This window comes from Lygodium microphyllum, chromosome 17 (genome assembly GCF_053477565.2).
Source record: "Lygodium microphyllum isolate KBCC chromosome 17, Lygodium_microphyllum_v1.1.10, whole genome shotgun sequence".
Lineage (NCBI taxonomy): Eukaryota > Viridiplantae > Streptophyta > Polypodiopsida > Schizaeales > Lygodiaceae > Lygodium > Lygodium microphyllum.
In genome coordinates this window covers 19,527,401-19,543,223 of record NC_141151.1, presented here as the reverse complement: position 1 = coordinate 19,543,223, position 15,823 = coordinate 19,527,401, and the positions used below count along the sequence as shown (strand labels likewise).

Sequence of the window (15,823 nt, the reverse complement as noted above, 5' to 3'; positions counted from 1 at the left end):
TCAAAGGCTACGGCATGGCCTTCTTGATTTAGCACTGCACCAATACAATCACCGCAAGCATCTGCTTCCAGCACAAATGGTTTTACCAGATCTGGAATGATAAGAACAGGTCCAGAAGTAAGAGCTATTTTCAACCTTGTGAAGGCCGCCTTCTCTTTTTCCTTCCATTGGAAAGAGATCTTCTTCTTTGTAAGGCAATGAAGTGGAGAAGCCATATGTGCAAAATGCTTGATGAAGCGGCGGTAATAAGAACATAAGCCAAGAAACGATCGCACCTCATGTACATCATGAAGATGAGGCCATTCTTGGATTATCCTGATCTTTTCAGGATCCATCTGAATCCCTTCAAAAGAGATGACATGCCCAAGGTAATTTATTTTATGCATGAAAAATTCACTCTTTTTACCATTTACCAAGAGTTGATTTTGTTGTAGTAATTGTAGAACAATTTCCAAGTGTTCATGATGCTCCTCTTCATTCTTGCTAAAGACAAGAATATCATCAAAGAAAGTACCGACATATTGTCGATGCTCTCTAAAGATGCGCTCCATCATTCGATTAAAGGTGGCTGGTGCATTGGTTAATCCGAAAGGAACCACCAAGAATTCATAAAGATCGTATGAAGTGCGGAAAGCAGTTTTGTGTACATCTTGTGGTATTACCCTAATTTGATGATAACCACTCTTTAGATCAATACGGCTGAAAACCTTTGAGCCTCCTAGACGATCCAAAATGTCATCAATTCTGGGAATAGGAAACCGATTCTTCACAGTGATTTTGTTGAGGGCTCGATAATCAATGCACATCCTGAATGTGCCATCTTTCTTTTGAACAAGAAGAACCGGTGAACAAAATGGTAAGCTACTTGGCCTAATTAGCCCACGGTTGAGTAGGTCTTCGACTTGCTTTCTGATTTCTTCTTGTTGAGGACGGCTCACACGGTATGGTGCTATATTAGGAGGAGAACTGCCCGGGATAATATCAATATGATGGTCTTCTGGCCTTTCTGGGGGAAGCTGATAAGGAAGATCTTCCAAAAAACAATCTTTATACTTTTCCAAGAGCTGAAGTTGCTCTTGGTTTTCAGCATTCATATTATCTTTTACATCAGTGACATAAAGCAGACAACATTGAACACAATCCTTAATTGCTCTAGAGACTTGCATATGGCTTACCATAGGTATGGTGTCTCCAGAAACTCCAGCTTGGATCTCGTACTTCTTGCCTTTGTTGGTGAGTTCTACCTTCTTTTTCTGAGAGAAGATGGTTGAATCTACTCTATGATTCCAGGGCATGCCAAGAATCACATCGCAACCATCAAGGTCTCCGATACAGAAGGTATCTTCGTCACTGTAGCCTTGAATTTGAAACTTGAGCTTGCCAATGTAGGGTATCACAGTCTTCACTGTGTCACCTTCATCAGCATTTAAAGCTTGGCGAACTTCTGCCGAAGTGTCCATCTCTTCATTCTTTAATCCAAGCTCTTTAGCTAATTGCAAGGAAATAATATTTTCATTCGCCCCAAGATCTATCAAGAATAGTGCTTGCTTACCTTGCAATTGTCCCCAAGCTTTTAATAATTTGCGCGTCTCTGGAGTGTGAGTTGTGTTTGCAACTACATCACTGATAGCATTGATTTTCACTGGCGACTTAGGCTTGTTGTCAGAAACCTTGCTTTGTCCCTTGTTTGGACATTGCTTCGCTATAAGGCCTGTTTGTCCACATTTAAAGCACTTCCCTTCTTTCATGAAGCATTGCTTTTCTTCTTCTGAAAGTTGCTTTGCTTGTGGGTATAGATTGGAGCGAAATTGAGGAGCATTAGGAGGTGCATAGGGCTTCATCTTCTTTTGATTTGATGGCTGCTTTTGCCACTGTTTTTGTCCTTCATTTGGGGCTGAATACTCCTCATCATCAGCTACTCTCTTCTTATCATTCTTTTGGAATGATTTGTTGCCATTGTGCTCCATTTCCCATGTCTCAGCATGGTCAATGAGTTCCCTGAGACTAGAACAATGATAATGATTAAGAGCAGTACGAAGTTTAAAATGCAAACCTCCTTGAAACTTCCTAAGCTTTTCCGAACTGTTGATCTTCTTGAAATGTTGGACCTTCAAAAGTAGCTCCCAAAATCTCTTGGTATAGTCACCAAGTGACTCATTTTTCCTTTGCCAAAGCCGATCCCATTCCATTTTTACATCTCTTTTGAAATGAACAGGAAGAAATTGGCTTTGTATCAGGCGAACAAAGGACCGCCATGATTTTGGGGCAGCATGATCATATTCCAACCCCGTCCACCAAGTATGGGCTAAGTCGGTTAAATGTAAAGCTGCAAACTTAATCTTTTCTTTTTCTTTATACTTGTCACGACCATACAAAATTTGAAATTGACGAATAAACTTCAGAAGAAGATCAGGATTTCGGGAATCATCATACATACTGAACTCGATCTTCTTTTCAAGTTGAGATAGTGACTTAGTCTTCTTCTTCTTCTTATGCCTTCGTCCATGCTCGGATCTTGAGGTTGAAGATGATGAAGTGCTTGATGGGGATGAAGATGGAGACGAGGGTGAAGAATGTCGACGCCTTTGACGATGATGAGGTCTTCCACGAGAAGGGTGTGACTCTTCATTACTAGAAGAGGATCCATCAGAATAGCCGCCAGATGACTTTGAAGAAGAGGATGAGCTTCGACGCGATCTCTTTCTTTGTCTTGAAGTAGAATGTGACTGCCTCTTAGAACTAGTTGGACTTCTTGATCGGCTCCTTTCATTGGTATGGCTTTGTCTCCTTGAAGTAGATGGGCTTCTTTCCTTGAATTCTTTGGGATTCTCAACTTTTTCTAATTTGAGAAGTTGCTCAAGAATTTGCTGATTCTCCTCTCTAAGACTTTGAATGGCTTGAAGGATAGCACTCGATTGATCCATTGAGACTAAAGAAAAAAAATATGCTCAAGCACTCAATGCAAGGGCTGAAAACAAACAAACTTATAGTTGTAAGCACTACCAGTGTTGGGGGTGAGGACCGAGCCCTGGCTCTGATACCACTGTAAACGCCCCGAACAACGTAGTATGCTTAACAATTATGATATTTGCTTGTTTTCGAGATTTAATATAAAAGAGAATGAACACTTAAAGCTGAAAATGAAAATTACTCACAAAATTACAGCCATGAAAATGTAAAAGTAATGAAGACAAGATTGAGGGTTGAAGATGGGCAACCCCCCCCGAAGGAATGTATTTCTGCTTAACCCAAGTCCCTTAGGAAAGAGCTCAGTTACAATCAACCTGAGAGTGAGAAGAAGTAATTCTCACTCTCACAAGATCATGCAAAGATGTACAAACACACATGCATTATCTATTATGCAATGATAAGAACTGATTTCTTTACAGTATGAGAGAAGAAAAAGGGGAATTCAGCCTTTCTCCATCGTTGATCAGCAGTACATGGATAGAGTTTGCTTCTTGTAGTTAAAATGGAAGAAAGAGCTCAAGAAGGAGGTGCTGTAATGAATTTACAGGCTTGCTGTCTTGTAAAACAACAGTGATAGAAGAGGGAATATGGAGGAATTTGATAATGGAGAAGTGGGGGATGATGATGGGATGGATGGGGCCAGTTTCTGGCTATCTGTGGGTGCTGTACATGAGTTTGCAGCAAAGAAAAATGATGATCAATGAAGAAAAACGAGCTCTTATTTATAGGAGAGGGGAGAGCTAGTACAAAAGGGGAAAGTGGAGTAGCACAAGACAAGTGTCCAGCCACATGTCATGAGATGTGACAAGTGGTGGGACACTTGGAAACTTGTGTGACAAGTGTCTTGACACTTGTCTCTTCTCTATGGCCTTCCTTTTTGGGTTGAATACTGTCAAGAATAGAAACAATCAAATTTAGTAAGCACAGTCAGAGTACAGAACTTACTATTTTTAGAATGACATCCCTATTTTTTAGGACTAGCATTTTTAGGCTAATTCGAGGCTCCTAAAATTTAGGGACCTCCTAAAATTTAGGGATCTCCTAAAATTTAGGGACCCCCCCAATATGGGTATCATATGAAAGCTTTTTCCGTGTACATCGCAAAAATGATATCCGAATCTTCATGTGACTTTCCTATGCAAAGAAATGTGCATTTGAAGCTTTCAGCCCACACATGCACATTATACAAGCATTTCATGATCATGCCATCTTGTTGATTGTAACTGTTTGTTCTGGTGGATCTAGCCCACACTTCAAGGCATCAATCCTTTCTGTGTGCGAGTCTAACCATGATATGCGTGAGTTCTAGTCACAAGCGCCCAATCGGGTCATATAGGTGGAAGTGTGAACTATCTTTTCTCTAACCCACCGTGTGGGTCCACCATAACCTGTGACCACTCATCAGTGGCCAGCTCAAATGCACTTTTCTTTATATCTAATTAGTGCAAAGGAAATAAATTTAATAAATCATTATATAGACAAATTAATGAAAAAGGATACAAATTCTGTTTCTATAGAGTTGTGACATTACTTCCCTGGCATATGGCAATTTCCTCTGCGTCTTTGCCATGACTTTTTGTAACCCTTTTGTCGTTTACCACTTTAGAAAGACAGAGAGATTTTACACATGATGGCTTAGAGCCATCGTGTATCTTGTAATCATGTAAACTTGTATGTTTTTTTCGTAATTAATACAATTACCTTTTACGGAGAGAGAGAGAGAGAGAGAGAGAGAGAGAGAGAGAGAGAGAGAGAGAGAGAGAGAGAGAGAGAGAGAGAGAGAGAGAGAGAGAGAGAGAGAGAGAGAGAGAGAGAGAGAGAGAGAGGTGTGGATCGCGATGGCGTAAGCGGGACTGAAACCGTACCGTCGACCCATCTTCTCCGTGCCCGTCTCGTCTGTCGCCGCCGTCGCCTGACACGTCCCCGCCGTCGCCTGTCTGCGCCGCGTCAGTCGCCATCGTCTGTGCTCGTCCGCGACCGCTTGTGCTCGTCCGCACCTGTCTGTGCCTGCGCGTGCCCGTTAGAGAGAGAGAGCGAGAGGATCTGACGCGCCTCTCCTGCCCCGCAGACGTGCGCCTCTGCCTCACGCGCTGCCTGCGTTCTCCCCTCAGACCAGCGTGGGGTCTGTTCTACCCTGCGTCTCGACTCCTGCCCTTGCCTATCTGCGAACAACTGGTCGCCCTATAGTGCACACCGCACAGAGAGAGAGAGAGAGAGAGAGAGAGAGAGAGAGAGAGAGAGAGAGAGAGAGAGAGAGAGAGTATTAACGTCTCTAAAAGGCCAATGTGGCCTATGAGACCAAAGCAGTACATACAATGATGGTGTGTTTCTCATCTGGAATGAGAAAAAAGATGAAAAACATGCCTATAAGACTGAAAAAGAAATGAAGTAGTGTCCTATAAAAGGAGGGGAGAGAGAGAGAGAGAGAGAGAGAGAGAGAGAGAGAGAGAGAGAGAGAGAGAGAGGGAGGGAGGGAGGGAGGGAGGGAGGGAGGGAGGGAGGGAGGGAGGGAGGGAGGGAGGGAGGGAGCTCGCCCTCTGCCTGGACGTTCCGTCGCCCCCTGCCTGCTGCCCGCCCTGATCTGCCCGTTTTGCCACCAAAGGGCAGCAGCCAGTCACACCCAGGTTGCCACACAGAGCGCGCGACAACGTGAGCCAACAAAGGGAACAAGCCCTTCTCTGCCTGCAGATGTGCCTTCTCTGCACAACGGCCGTCTGTTTCTGCACACGCGCTTTCCAAGCTTCTTCGTCAGTCCAGTGCCGGGTCCGTTTTGCTTGAGAAAGAGGGAGAGCGGCCTGCGCATTCTTGCCTCCCGTGAGATCTTCGTTCGGCCTTTGACCGGTATACGCAGTGATACACCATGGCTGGCCTAGACCTGGATTTTATAGACCAAACTGTGGCAGCACTTGGTCCGAACTCTGATATCGAGGAACCCGACGATATGGTTCCGTGCAATGAAGAGATGCCCACTGCTCCTGACTTTCAGCCTACAGGCAAATGCACCAAGCACACTTCGGAAGAGTCAATGGATCATCAGGATCGTTCCTATGCTCAGGTTGCTTCGGATTTTGCAGACTCTCAGGATGTTTACTGGGAGCATTTGCTAGAGTTTGCCAACACTCTACTTGGCGATTATGTTCAACATAATCAGGAAGTCTTTTTTGACTCTGCACCGGAAGATGTTTTGGAAGCCACTGTTGACCTCAAATCTGTCTTGCACTCCTTTTCAGTATTCTATGATCGCGTGGTGATACTCTTCTTCACTGGTAGAATCCCCCAGCTTTCCCGTATTCGCCAGTGGCTGCACAGTCCACTACAAGAGGAATGTGTTGAAGAGATTTTTGTGGGGCCCCGAGGTTTTTTTGAGGTGCTGTTAAAATCTTAGACGCACCGTGTTGCTCTTCTGTCTAAACTGCCTTTGTTTTTTGATCGCCGGTTGGTCCATGTTGTACCATGGCACCCAATGGCTGATTTTCAGCATCTGCTGCAATGGGAGTGCCCTGTATGGGTTGAAGTGGAAAATTGCCCGGTTGTTTATTGGCCACTGTTGAAGGACGCCATGGCTGCTGTGGGCACTGTTCTGGTCCCTCCAAGTTAAGGGCAGTGAATCGTAACCGCTTGTGTATGTTATGGGACACTACCAGGAAAAGGCCTGCATGGTTACGTCTCAATTGCTCTGGCATGCATCCTTTACACTTTCGTTTGAAATGGGGCAATTTTGCAGGACACTGCTTTTCCTATGGAAAATTAGGGCATTTCTGTCTAAATTGCCTTTGTTTTTTGATCGCCGGTTGGTCCATGTTGTACCATGGCGCCCAATGGCTGCTTTTCCTATGGAAAATTAGGGCTCTTCTGTCTAAATTGCCTTTGTTTTTTGATCGCCAGTTGGTCCATGTTGTACCATGGCGCCCAATGGCTGATTTTCAGCGCCTGCTGCAACGGGAGTGCCCTGTATGGGTTGAAGTGGAAAATTGCCCGGTTGTTTATTGGCCACTGTTGAAGGACGCCATGGCTACTGTGGGCACTGTTCTGGTCCCTCCAAGTTTAAGGGCAGTGAATCGTAACCGCTTGTGTATGTTATGGGACACTACCAGGAAAAGGCCTGCGTGGTTACGTCTCAATTGCTCTGGTATGCATCCTTTCCACTTTCGTTTGAAATGGGGCAATTTTGCAGGACACTGCTTTTCCTATGGAAAATTAGGGCATTTCATGGCTGAATGCCCAGAATAGCAACACACTTCAGATGCTGGGCATGTTGCGATACCCATGGAAGATATGGTATGTGATGTCCCGTCGCAGGATGCTATTCACCCACCTAAAGCTCTGGATAAAGGTAAACAACAGGTTTCGGGTTTAGATTCCCGTGGCACAGACTGGGTTGAAGTACGCGCAAAAAAAGGTACCAGGGTGGTTGCTGGCATGGAGAATTCTGTGCCTTTTGCGTCACAAGATTCCATGCGTACTTATATGCCCAGGAAAGAAATGTTGCCGTCGGAGCACTCTCCTCCTGCGATGGCTTCCTCTGCCCCCGTCCTCAGCCCACTTGGAGAGTGTATTCGGATCTTCCAAAGGGTCCACCAGCTAAGCTGGCTTTTGATACCAGAGGCAACGTCATTACCCTGTGGGATCGTCGTTATCCCCGCTCCATTCCCAAGCCAGCAGATATGCCGTCTACCTCCAAATCTGGTCCGTAGAACTCTTTTACCGTGTTGGCTGATTTCTTGGATGAGGGAGTCCTGGACATTCTCGCAGAAAAGGTCAAATCGAGGCAACCTGTGCCTCATACCTGATTTTCTTTTACAAAAAACACATGAAAATAGCCACGTGGAATGTGTGAGGAATCTGTTCTCGCCATAAGCAACATGCCATGTGGACTGTATTGCATGAGAATCAGTGGGATGTCTTGTGTGCTATTGAACACAAGAGTCACGGTGGAGCCGGAAAAGTTGTGGATTGCCATGGCTTTCGTCTGTTCTATGCAGGGACACAGGCCATGCGTTATTTTGGTGTGCTCATGATTGTACACGAAAAATATCAGCCTCTTCTTATTAAAAATGATGTGCATGGCCGCTTTGTGGTGATTGAAATTTTATTCGATGGAGAAATCTTATGGTTACTTGGCCTCTATGCTCTGAATGATCCTTTATCGTGCCAAGAGCTTTGGCATACTTTGCAGACTTCTTTGTCACGTGGCAGACGGGGCCTCTTCATTGGGGATTTTAATATGTGTTGATTCTTCGCAGTCCACATCGGAGCATTCGGTAATGGACGTGCTGGAAAGCCGCAGGTGGCATGAGTTAGCTCTTGCTGTTCTTAAGCAAGATCTCTGGTCTTGGCTGCACCCGTCTTCTACAAGGTTTACTTTCCATTCCGCTCAGTATGCAACAACATGGTCGCGACTGGACCGCATATACATCATGCAGAATGATGATTTCCTCCCTGAGATGCTTGAAATGAAAGTGTTGCAGCAATATGCATTGTCGGACCATTTTCCTCTGCAGCTTGAAATGCTCGCACAACCCATTGCACCTTTTAAGCGATTTCTGGAGAGGATCCCTTTGCGTTTTAACTCGTCTTATTTGAAGCATGCAATCTTTCAGGGTTATATGCAGCAATTGATCGATAGATACTTACTGGACTTCTCCTCTCAGGGCACTGCTTCGTTTGAACGATTGCTCTCTAATGTGCAGTGGGTTGCTCAGCAGTATGGAATCCATCATGCCTCTCTTTGCCGACAGCGTCGGCAAGCAGCGGAGGACTTGCTGGCTTTGGTCCGCTCTCTGCTGGTGGACACTCCAGATGATGCATTTCTACTAGCATTGGCAATGCGTGTGGCTCATCTTATTCAAGAGTTTCGGTTGAAATCGTATCAGCAGGCCAAATTGCAGCATCTGACAGAGACTTTGCAAGATAATGCGTGTCAGACTCATAAGTTCTTTCGAGCCCTCCATGCCTCTCCTGCTAGAGAGAATATGACTAGACTCTTGGATGCAGAAGGGCACCTGGTCCTTGATCCGCTGACTATTGTGCATATGTGTAGGAATTATTTCATCAACCTTCTTGGTTCCACTTCTCCACCTTCAGCCCAAACTACTCAGGCCCGTTCAGTTTTTTATGACCTGGTCCGTAATCAGGTTCCGCAGGACATGCAAGCCACTATGGAGTCAGATATTTGTGAGGCGGAGGTTATGGATGTTTTGTTACACTTACCGAAGGATAAAAGTCCTGGCTGGGATGGTCTCACCAATGAGTTCTTTGAGGTTTTTGCTACCCAATTGGCGAAACCATTGACGGCTTTGTTTCAGCAGGTGTGGGAAACGGGGATTATGCCTTCCTCATGGCTTCCAAAGGTTCCTTCGCCGTCTATGTTGAAACATTGGCGCCCAATTTCTTGAATGGGTTCTATGTACAAAATCTTTTCCAAAGTAATGGCGAATCGGCTCCACAAGCATCTCCCTGCCATTGTGCATCCTCTTCAATATGGTTTCATTAAGGGCCGAAACATTCTGCACAATGTATTAAATGTGCAACTGGCAATTGATTATGCAAGGCATTCTAATCAGGTCGTACTGATTCAATTGGACCTGGAAAAGGCTTTCGACTATCTGGACTGGTCTTTTGTTGCAGAGCTTATGTCTGCTATGGGCTTTGGTGATCGGATGTCTCGACTGATTTACATCATCATTGCAGCGGCGTCTTCGCGACTCATGTTGAATGGAGGCGTTACCGAGCCATTTACCCTTGCTTGCTTTGTCAGACAGGGGTGCCCATTGAGCCCTCTCTTCTTTGCCCTTGCGGCTCATCCAGTTCTTTCGATGTTATCTCATATGGCAGCTTGCACTCAGTTGGTTGCATTGTCGCTTCCTTATGGACAACATTTCATTAGTCAATCCTTGGCTGATGACAGCTTTATGATTCTGCGGGCGAATAAGGATAACCTTCGCAAAGCATTGGATGTTTGGGCTCTCTTTGGTCAGGCTTCTGGCCTTCGCATCAATGCGTTGAAATCAGCCATTCTCAGCTGCACGGAGTCGGAATTGCAGTCATTGAACTGGCAGGGTATCGTTGTGCCTCGTGGCTCCATTGTCAGGCATCTTGGCTACCCCTTGGGCGTTGATGTTCCCCCAAAGCAGCTTCTACAGTGGACTTCTCAGAAACTGGCGGCTAAGTTCCTGTATTGGAAGTCTCAGGCTTGGCCATTCCATATTCGCCTCAAAGTAGCCCAGACAATTATGTTGCCGATGCTCACATATTTCTTGCCCTTGCTGCCCTGGAGTACTACTACTCTGAATGCTCTGACTCAGTTTATTCGTTTTATGTTATGGAAGAAAGATTCCTTGCATGCAGGCATTTCCTGGATTTCTTGGTCGCATGCGTGCACTCCCAAACGCATGGGTGGAGGAGCTATTTTGGATGCCCAAACTCACATGCTGGCCCTTCGTTGGTCTCTTTTCCGCGCCATGTACTCAGATCATCATCCATGGGTCGTTATAGCCCATTATTTCCTTGAGGAGCATGGGCTTTGGCATGGCAATACCCAAATCCAGAGTTCTTGGTGGCATGTTCTTAATGCCAATTCCCGTTTCTCTAGTTCCTCTTCATCACTGCTTGCCCATTTGGTATGTTCCTGGAAACTGGTCCTCCGGAAGGCTCAGTGACATCCGGCGGAGGATCGCTTAGCTGCTAATTCTTTTCAATTGGAATTGCTGGCAGTCTCGCGGTTACTTTCATGGGAAGGTAAACAAGAGCTTCGACCACAATTCAACCGTTTGGCACGTTTGGGCTTAACTTCAGTTGTGGATGCCACCCTTGCCAGTCGCAATGTGTTAATATCATTTCGTATAGCCAAGAGGATTTTTAGGATCCCTCGTGGATACAGGCATTTATGGGAATAGCTTTTGATGGTGCTCCAGAGCAGACAACCCTTTCCTGCCCTTGCTTCGGATCGTCCTTGGCAGGATTGGGACTTTGAAGGCCGGCTGAGTTTAGGCAAAGCTTCCGCTAACCAGGTCTATCCTCTTCTGATTAAAGATCATCACCGGCTGGTCACTAAAGCTAATGCTCTATGGGGATTGCGTAAATCCTGGTCATGGTGGAGGGTAACTGTGATGGAAGGGTGGCTGAACAAGACACCCTTCAAATATAAGGCCTTTCTTTGGAGGGTGATGATTGGGGGTCTTCCGCTTTCTTCGGCTCTTTCCAAGCGACGAATATCCAATGGCAACTGTTTCTTTTGCACCACCAGTGTCGAATCTGCCCGTCACCGATTTATTTCTTGCCCTATCGCTAAGAAAATATGGTCATTCTTGTCAGCCGTTTGGAGAGCGGTGGTTGGTTTCTCGCTAAGGCCCTTTGATTGGGTCTTTGTGCAGCCCAAATACCCAACACCGGCACAGCCACATATGAAGCTTGTGTTTCACTTTCTTCGATATTGGGGCTGTTGGCATAACTGGACCATTCGGAATGCTTTTCTTTTTGATTCCGCCTGTAATGTTCAGCGGCATATTGCTAGGCTTAAGGGTCTCTTGTATTGGCAGATAGATCTTCTTCAGCATTCTGACTTACTTTCCCGGGAGGACTTGCGTCCTTGGCATATGGCAATTTCCTCTACATCTTTGCCATGAATTTGTAACTCTTAGAACTAGAACCTTTTCACATGATGCCTTAGTGCCATCATGTATCTTGTAATCAAGTAAACTTGTACTTTTTTCGTAATTAATACAATTACCTTTTACGAGAGAGAGAGAGAGAGAGAGAGAGAGAGAGAGAGAGAGAGAGAGAGAGAGAGAAATGGTGGCCTGGAATCTTTTTGCTTTGGCATCGGGTCTTCACATTAATACTCAGAAATCTATCCTTCTCTCCTGTACGGAGAATGATTTGCTGGCCTAGGTATTGGATTGGCCATAAAAAGATTTGCAGCGTGACAAGTTCAAGCGGATGGCTAGGTTGGGGTTGAAGACAGTCAGTGATGGTGTTATTCCTGGGCAGGCCCATCTTTATTCCTTTAGGTGTATTCGTCAGTACTTTCGGGTGCCGCGTGGATACGGGGACATTTGGTCGTCTATACAGGACAATCTTCAGAGGTTTTTTCCTTTGCCTGTATTACAGCCTTCGGATCTTTGGCGTGACTGGATGTTTGTGTTTCCGGATGATTTTGGGAAACGGTCAGCTAATCAGATATATCATTAGATGGTGGAAGCTAAGAAATGGGTCGTGGGGAAAGTGAATAGATTATGGCATCGTAAGGACAACAATAAGAAGTGGCAGGAAAGATTTCTCCAGCTTTGGAAGTCTAAGGTCCCGTATCAGGGAAAAGTGTTCATGTGGCGGCTGCTCATTGGGGGGCTTCCAACGGGTGAAGTGCTCCGCGCCCGAAAGATCTCTGCTGGGCATTGTGTTTTTTGCACTATGTGTGATGAGACATTGCTTCACCTCTTTGTCTCCTGCCCTGTTGCGCGACAGATCTGGAATTTCATTTCCCGTGTCTGGTTTTCAGTGACTCAGCACCGCCTATCAGTTCGTTTGTGGATTATGGGAGATACGTCCTCTATGTCCTCTTTAAGTTCAGATTGTTCCTGCCTATTTCATTTCCTCAGATGGACAGCCCTGTGGCATATATTGCATACTTGCAATGCCTTTATTTTTGACTCAGCATCGGGCATCCATGGGCATGTGGCCCATGTGCGAGGAATAGTCTTATGGCAAATCTCCTCTATGATGTCAGCGGACCTGGTTCTTCCGGATATTGCTGCTCCCTGGATGGCGATTGTTCGCTCCACTCCAACTACTACTGTGTGATCTGATAGTGCTGTTCATGTAATAGGTTCTTAGAGAGTGAGAGAGAGTGTGTGTGTGTGTGGGAGAGTTTCTCGGATGACCTGATAGTCTGATGTAACAGAAAGTAAGACATACACAGTGAGAATGCTGACCTGATGGTCTGATGTAAATATTTACTACTTAATTCAATTATCTTCACGAGAGAGAGAGAGAGAGAGAGAGAGAGAGAGAGAGAGAGAGAGAGAGAGAGAGACGAGCAAATCCACAATGTGTTGGCATGAGCAGGATCCAAATATTATTTGCTGGGATTTGCGAAATACATCTGGGATCTTGTACAAGTAACACTACCTCTGACCTTAATAAGATTTATCTTTTTGTATGTTGCTTGTCTATTTCAAAGAAACAGTTTGGTACTGTTCAATGAGCATGTTGGGCAACTTGTTAGAATTAGAGTTTGAATTTGTGATAATTTATCTGGCATGGCGCATACCTGTTAGTGAAGTAGGGAGTCAGTACTTTAAGTCTGTATTGGTGTGAAAGTTCTGCAAGGTGGATTCTTGAAACTGGCATGATAATATATTTAGCGTATGCATAGATGTACTTTCTAGACAAGAACTGTCAAATACTGCTGTGCTAGTGAAAGTTTGTAATGCAGATTAAAACGTCCAACAGCAGATACCAATCAACGCATCTATTTTGATATTGAGCCTTGTGGACGCCATCTTGGATCTGGTGGCCAGGTGACAAAAGATGTGTAGTGTATGCATTTGGGTGTGTTTTTTCATGTTTGCAAGTGCAAGGAATTGGTTTGGCATCATATGTAAACCTTGCTTGCAGACAAATAGTCTGCCTAGCAAACTGTAGAAAGAATATTACAAGATGGGCATGCACACATAAATCAATTTTCCTTCAGCAAACACTAAAGAAATTTGTAAGATTAGTTTTGCGACTCGTTTGTAGGATGGGCATGTACATGTTTTTGACCTTCAAAGTGGACAAGAAGTTAGAAGCTTCCAAGCCGCAAGAGGTAACTGAATTGCTCTTTAAATATAATATAACTGCTAAGCTATGAAACTAAATTGACACCCCATACAAACCATTTTGAATGTTTCTGCTTTGCAGATACTATCAATGGTTTCAGCTTTCATCCCTCTCTTCCACTGGCAGCATCAACTTCTGGGCACCGGAGATTTGATATTCTTGATGAGGATAATATTGCTGTGCAAAGCAGTGGTAAAATGGCTCAAAATTGTGTCTTTACGTTGTGGCTCTGATATAATGTCCAGATAATCTGAATTGGGATGGTTCAGTGTCAGTGATGGTGATTGTAGTTGAATTTTGCAAATTTGTGTAAAGATTGATTAGCATTTGCTTTGTCTCTGATCTGAGATCAACAAAACTCTGACATCTTCCTCTCATACATCTGCTCAAATTTTTCCTCAATGGTGGTTGCAGCCCTAGAGAATTGTGCTTCTGTATGGAGATTCTCTTGTTCTTGGGGAGGTGCAACATATGAAGAGAATCAATGGTTAGAAACACCTTCTACAGGGAGTATACAAAACAATAAGGCAGATGAAGAAAGTATAACCTGAGTTGATCTGGACTGCCATGGACTTGAAAGGAAATGCCCTCAGTAGATGGTGAGGATGCTATTGCTACCTAGAGAGACTGATTTGAAGTACTTGATGAATGCAAATGGATAACATTATTTCCCCATTGCTTTTCTGCCAGGTCCTTACTACATAATTATGGAGTTACTACACTGAAAATCAGGTGTAAAATCAGTAGAAGACAAATAGTCCACTGGTAAACCAGAGATGTGCACCTAGAAGTATTGGACTTGAACCCTGGTATTGAACCTCGGGTCTCTTCCTGCCATACCCCCTTACCAGGTCACCAATGTAGCGAGCAGTATGGCAAAGATCTCAGTAAAATCTGATTGTTAATAATGTTTCTTTTATCCTTCAGGTTTTTCCTCTTCTAGAAATTTCTTTCATCTGCTCCTTGAATACTATCCTTGTGTAGCTCTTTCAGGGAATAAAGTTGTTTCATCTGCTTTAAGAATTCCATTGTGCCATTATTATAAAAATACCAACTGCTATACAAAATTGATCTGCTTTAAGAATTCCATTGTGCCATTATTATAAAAATACCAACTGCTATACAAAATTTATCTGCTTTAAGAATTCCATTGTGCCATCATGATAAATAATACTAACTGCTAAGGGTCTCAGTAGTGAAAGTTGTAAATATGATATAGTTTAATAACATCTAGTGGGTTGCTAATTGAATGAATAGAAGATCATTAGTACACCAAGTATCCCATGTGTCTTGCTGTAGAGTGTCTACATATATGTGTGAACTTTTAGAGGTCAAGATTATTGGAGTTGTTTCATTATATTTAAACTTCAATGGTTGTCCAATAGTACATTGGCACGGCTAAGATAAGTTTAATCGGATAGGAAAAAAATCACTCCCGACCAACATGCCGTTGCCCTCGGTCCCGTGCCCCGTGAACTGCGCCGCCTCCTTGCTATCCCCCCGGTTGCTCCCTCCATTTGCAGCAACTCCCCCTCCCTTTGGCAGTACAACAGTGTGTTTGGTAGGTTCTTAGCAGGGAAGCGCAATGGAAACCTTTGGTCAAATGCCAGTGCATTCTGCGAGTGTCCCCTAGTCAAATACCTTGCGCGTTGTCCTCTTTGAGGCACGGCTCTTGGCCGTCCGTGCCACTGAGCTAGAGCTTAAAGAAACAATGATTTTTCGCTAGGTAGTAGGACACTCTAGCCAGGGCCCAATTTCGGGATTGGCTCCACTCCATGTGCATTGGCACAGCACAGATCGTGGAGGCGGTCCTCATGGGCCGTGGGATCTTCATGGTTCGTCTTACCTCCACGGACGGAGCTCGGGAGTTTGTGGAGAGCTTGCTCTATGCCTCCACGAAGGGGGTCATTCACATGGTCCCCTGGTACAACGGCTTCACAGTGGAGTCATTTGAGCTCCACAACAGTTTTCTCCAACACCCAGTCACTTTACTTTTTCCTGGATTGGCGGTAGAGTACCACCAGTTAGTGGAGGA

At 44.7% G+C, this 15,823-nt stretch overlaps 1 protein-coding gene across 6 annotated transcripts in view; it reads left to right on the top strand.

Annotated features, from left to right (window-relative positions):
* LOC148021647 (Transducin/WD40 repeat-like superfamily protein) overlaps positions 1–14,890 on the top strand; it is a 130,483-nt gene extending 115,593 nt beyond the window's left edge. For 2 of the 6 annotated variants that reach the window (XM_087697114.1, XM_087697118.1), the window contains exons 11-16: positions 13,033–13,085; positions 13,403–13,487; positions 13,708–13,774; positions 13,870–13,980; positions 14,203–14,387; positions 14,479–14,888. In XM_087697114.1, coding sequence (XP_087553240.1) covers positions 13,033–13,085; positions 13,403–13,487; positions 13,708–13,774; positions 13,870–13,980; positions 14,203–14,339 — 453 coding nt within the window. In that variant the 3' untranslated portion in view covers positions 14,340–14,387; positions 14,479–14,888. Of the gene's footprint in view, positions 1–13,032; positions 13,086–13,402; positions 13,488–13,707; positions 13,775–13,869; positions 13,981–14,202; positions 14,388–14,478 lie in introns of all 6 variants that reach the window. The other 4 variants (XM_087697113.1, XM_087697115.1, XM_087697119.1 and 1 more) reach the window with 4 other exon arrangements.
* Positions 14,891–15,823: the final 933 nt, after the last annotated feature.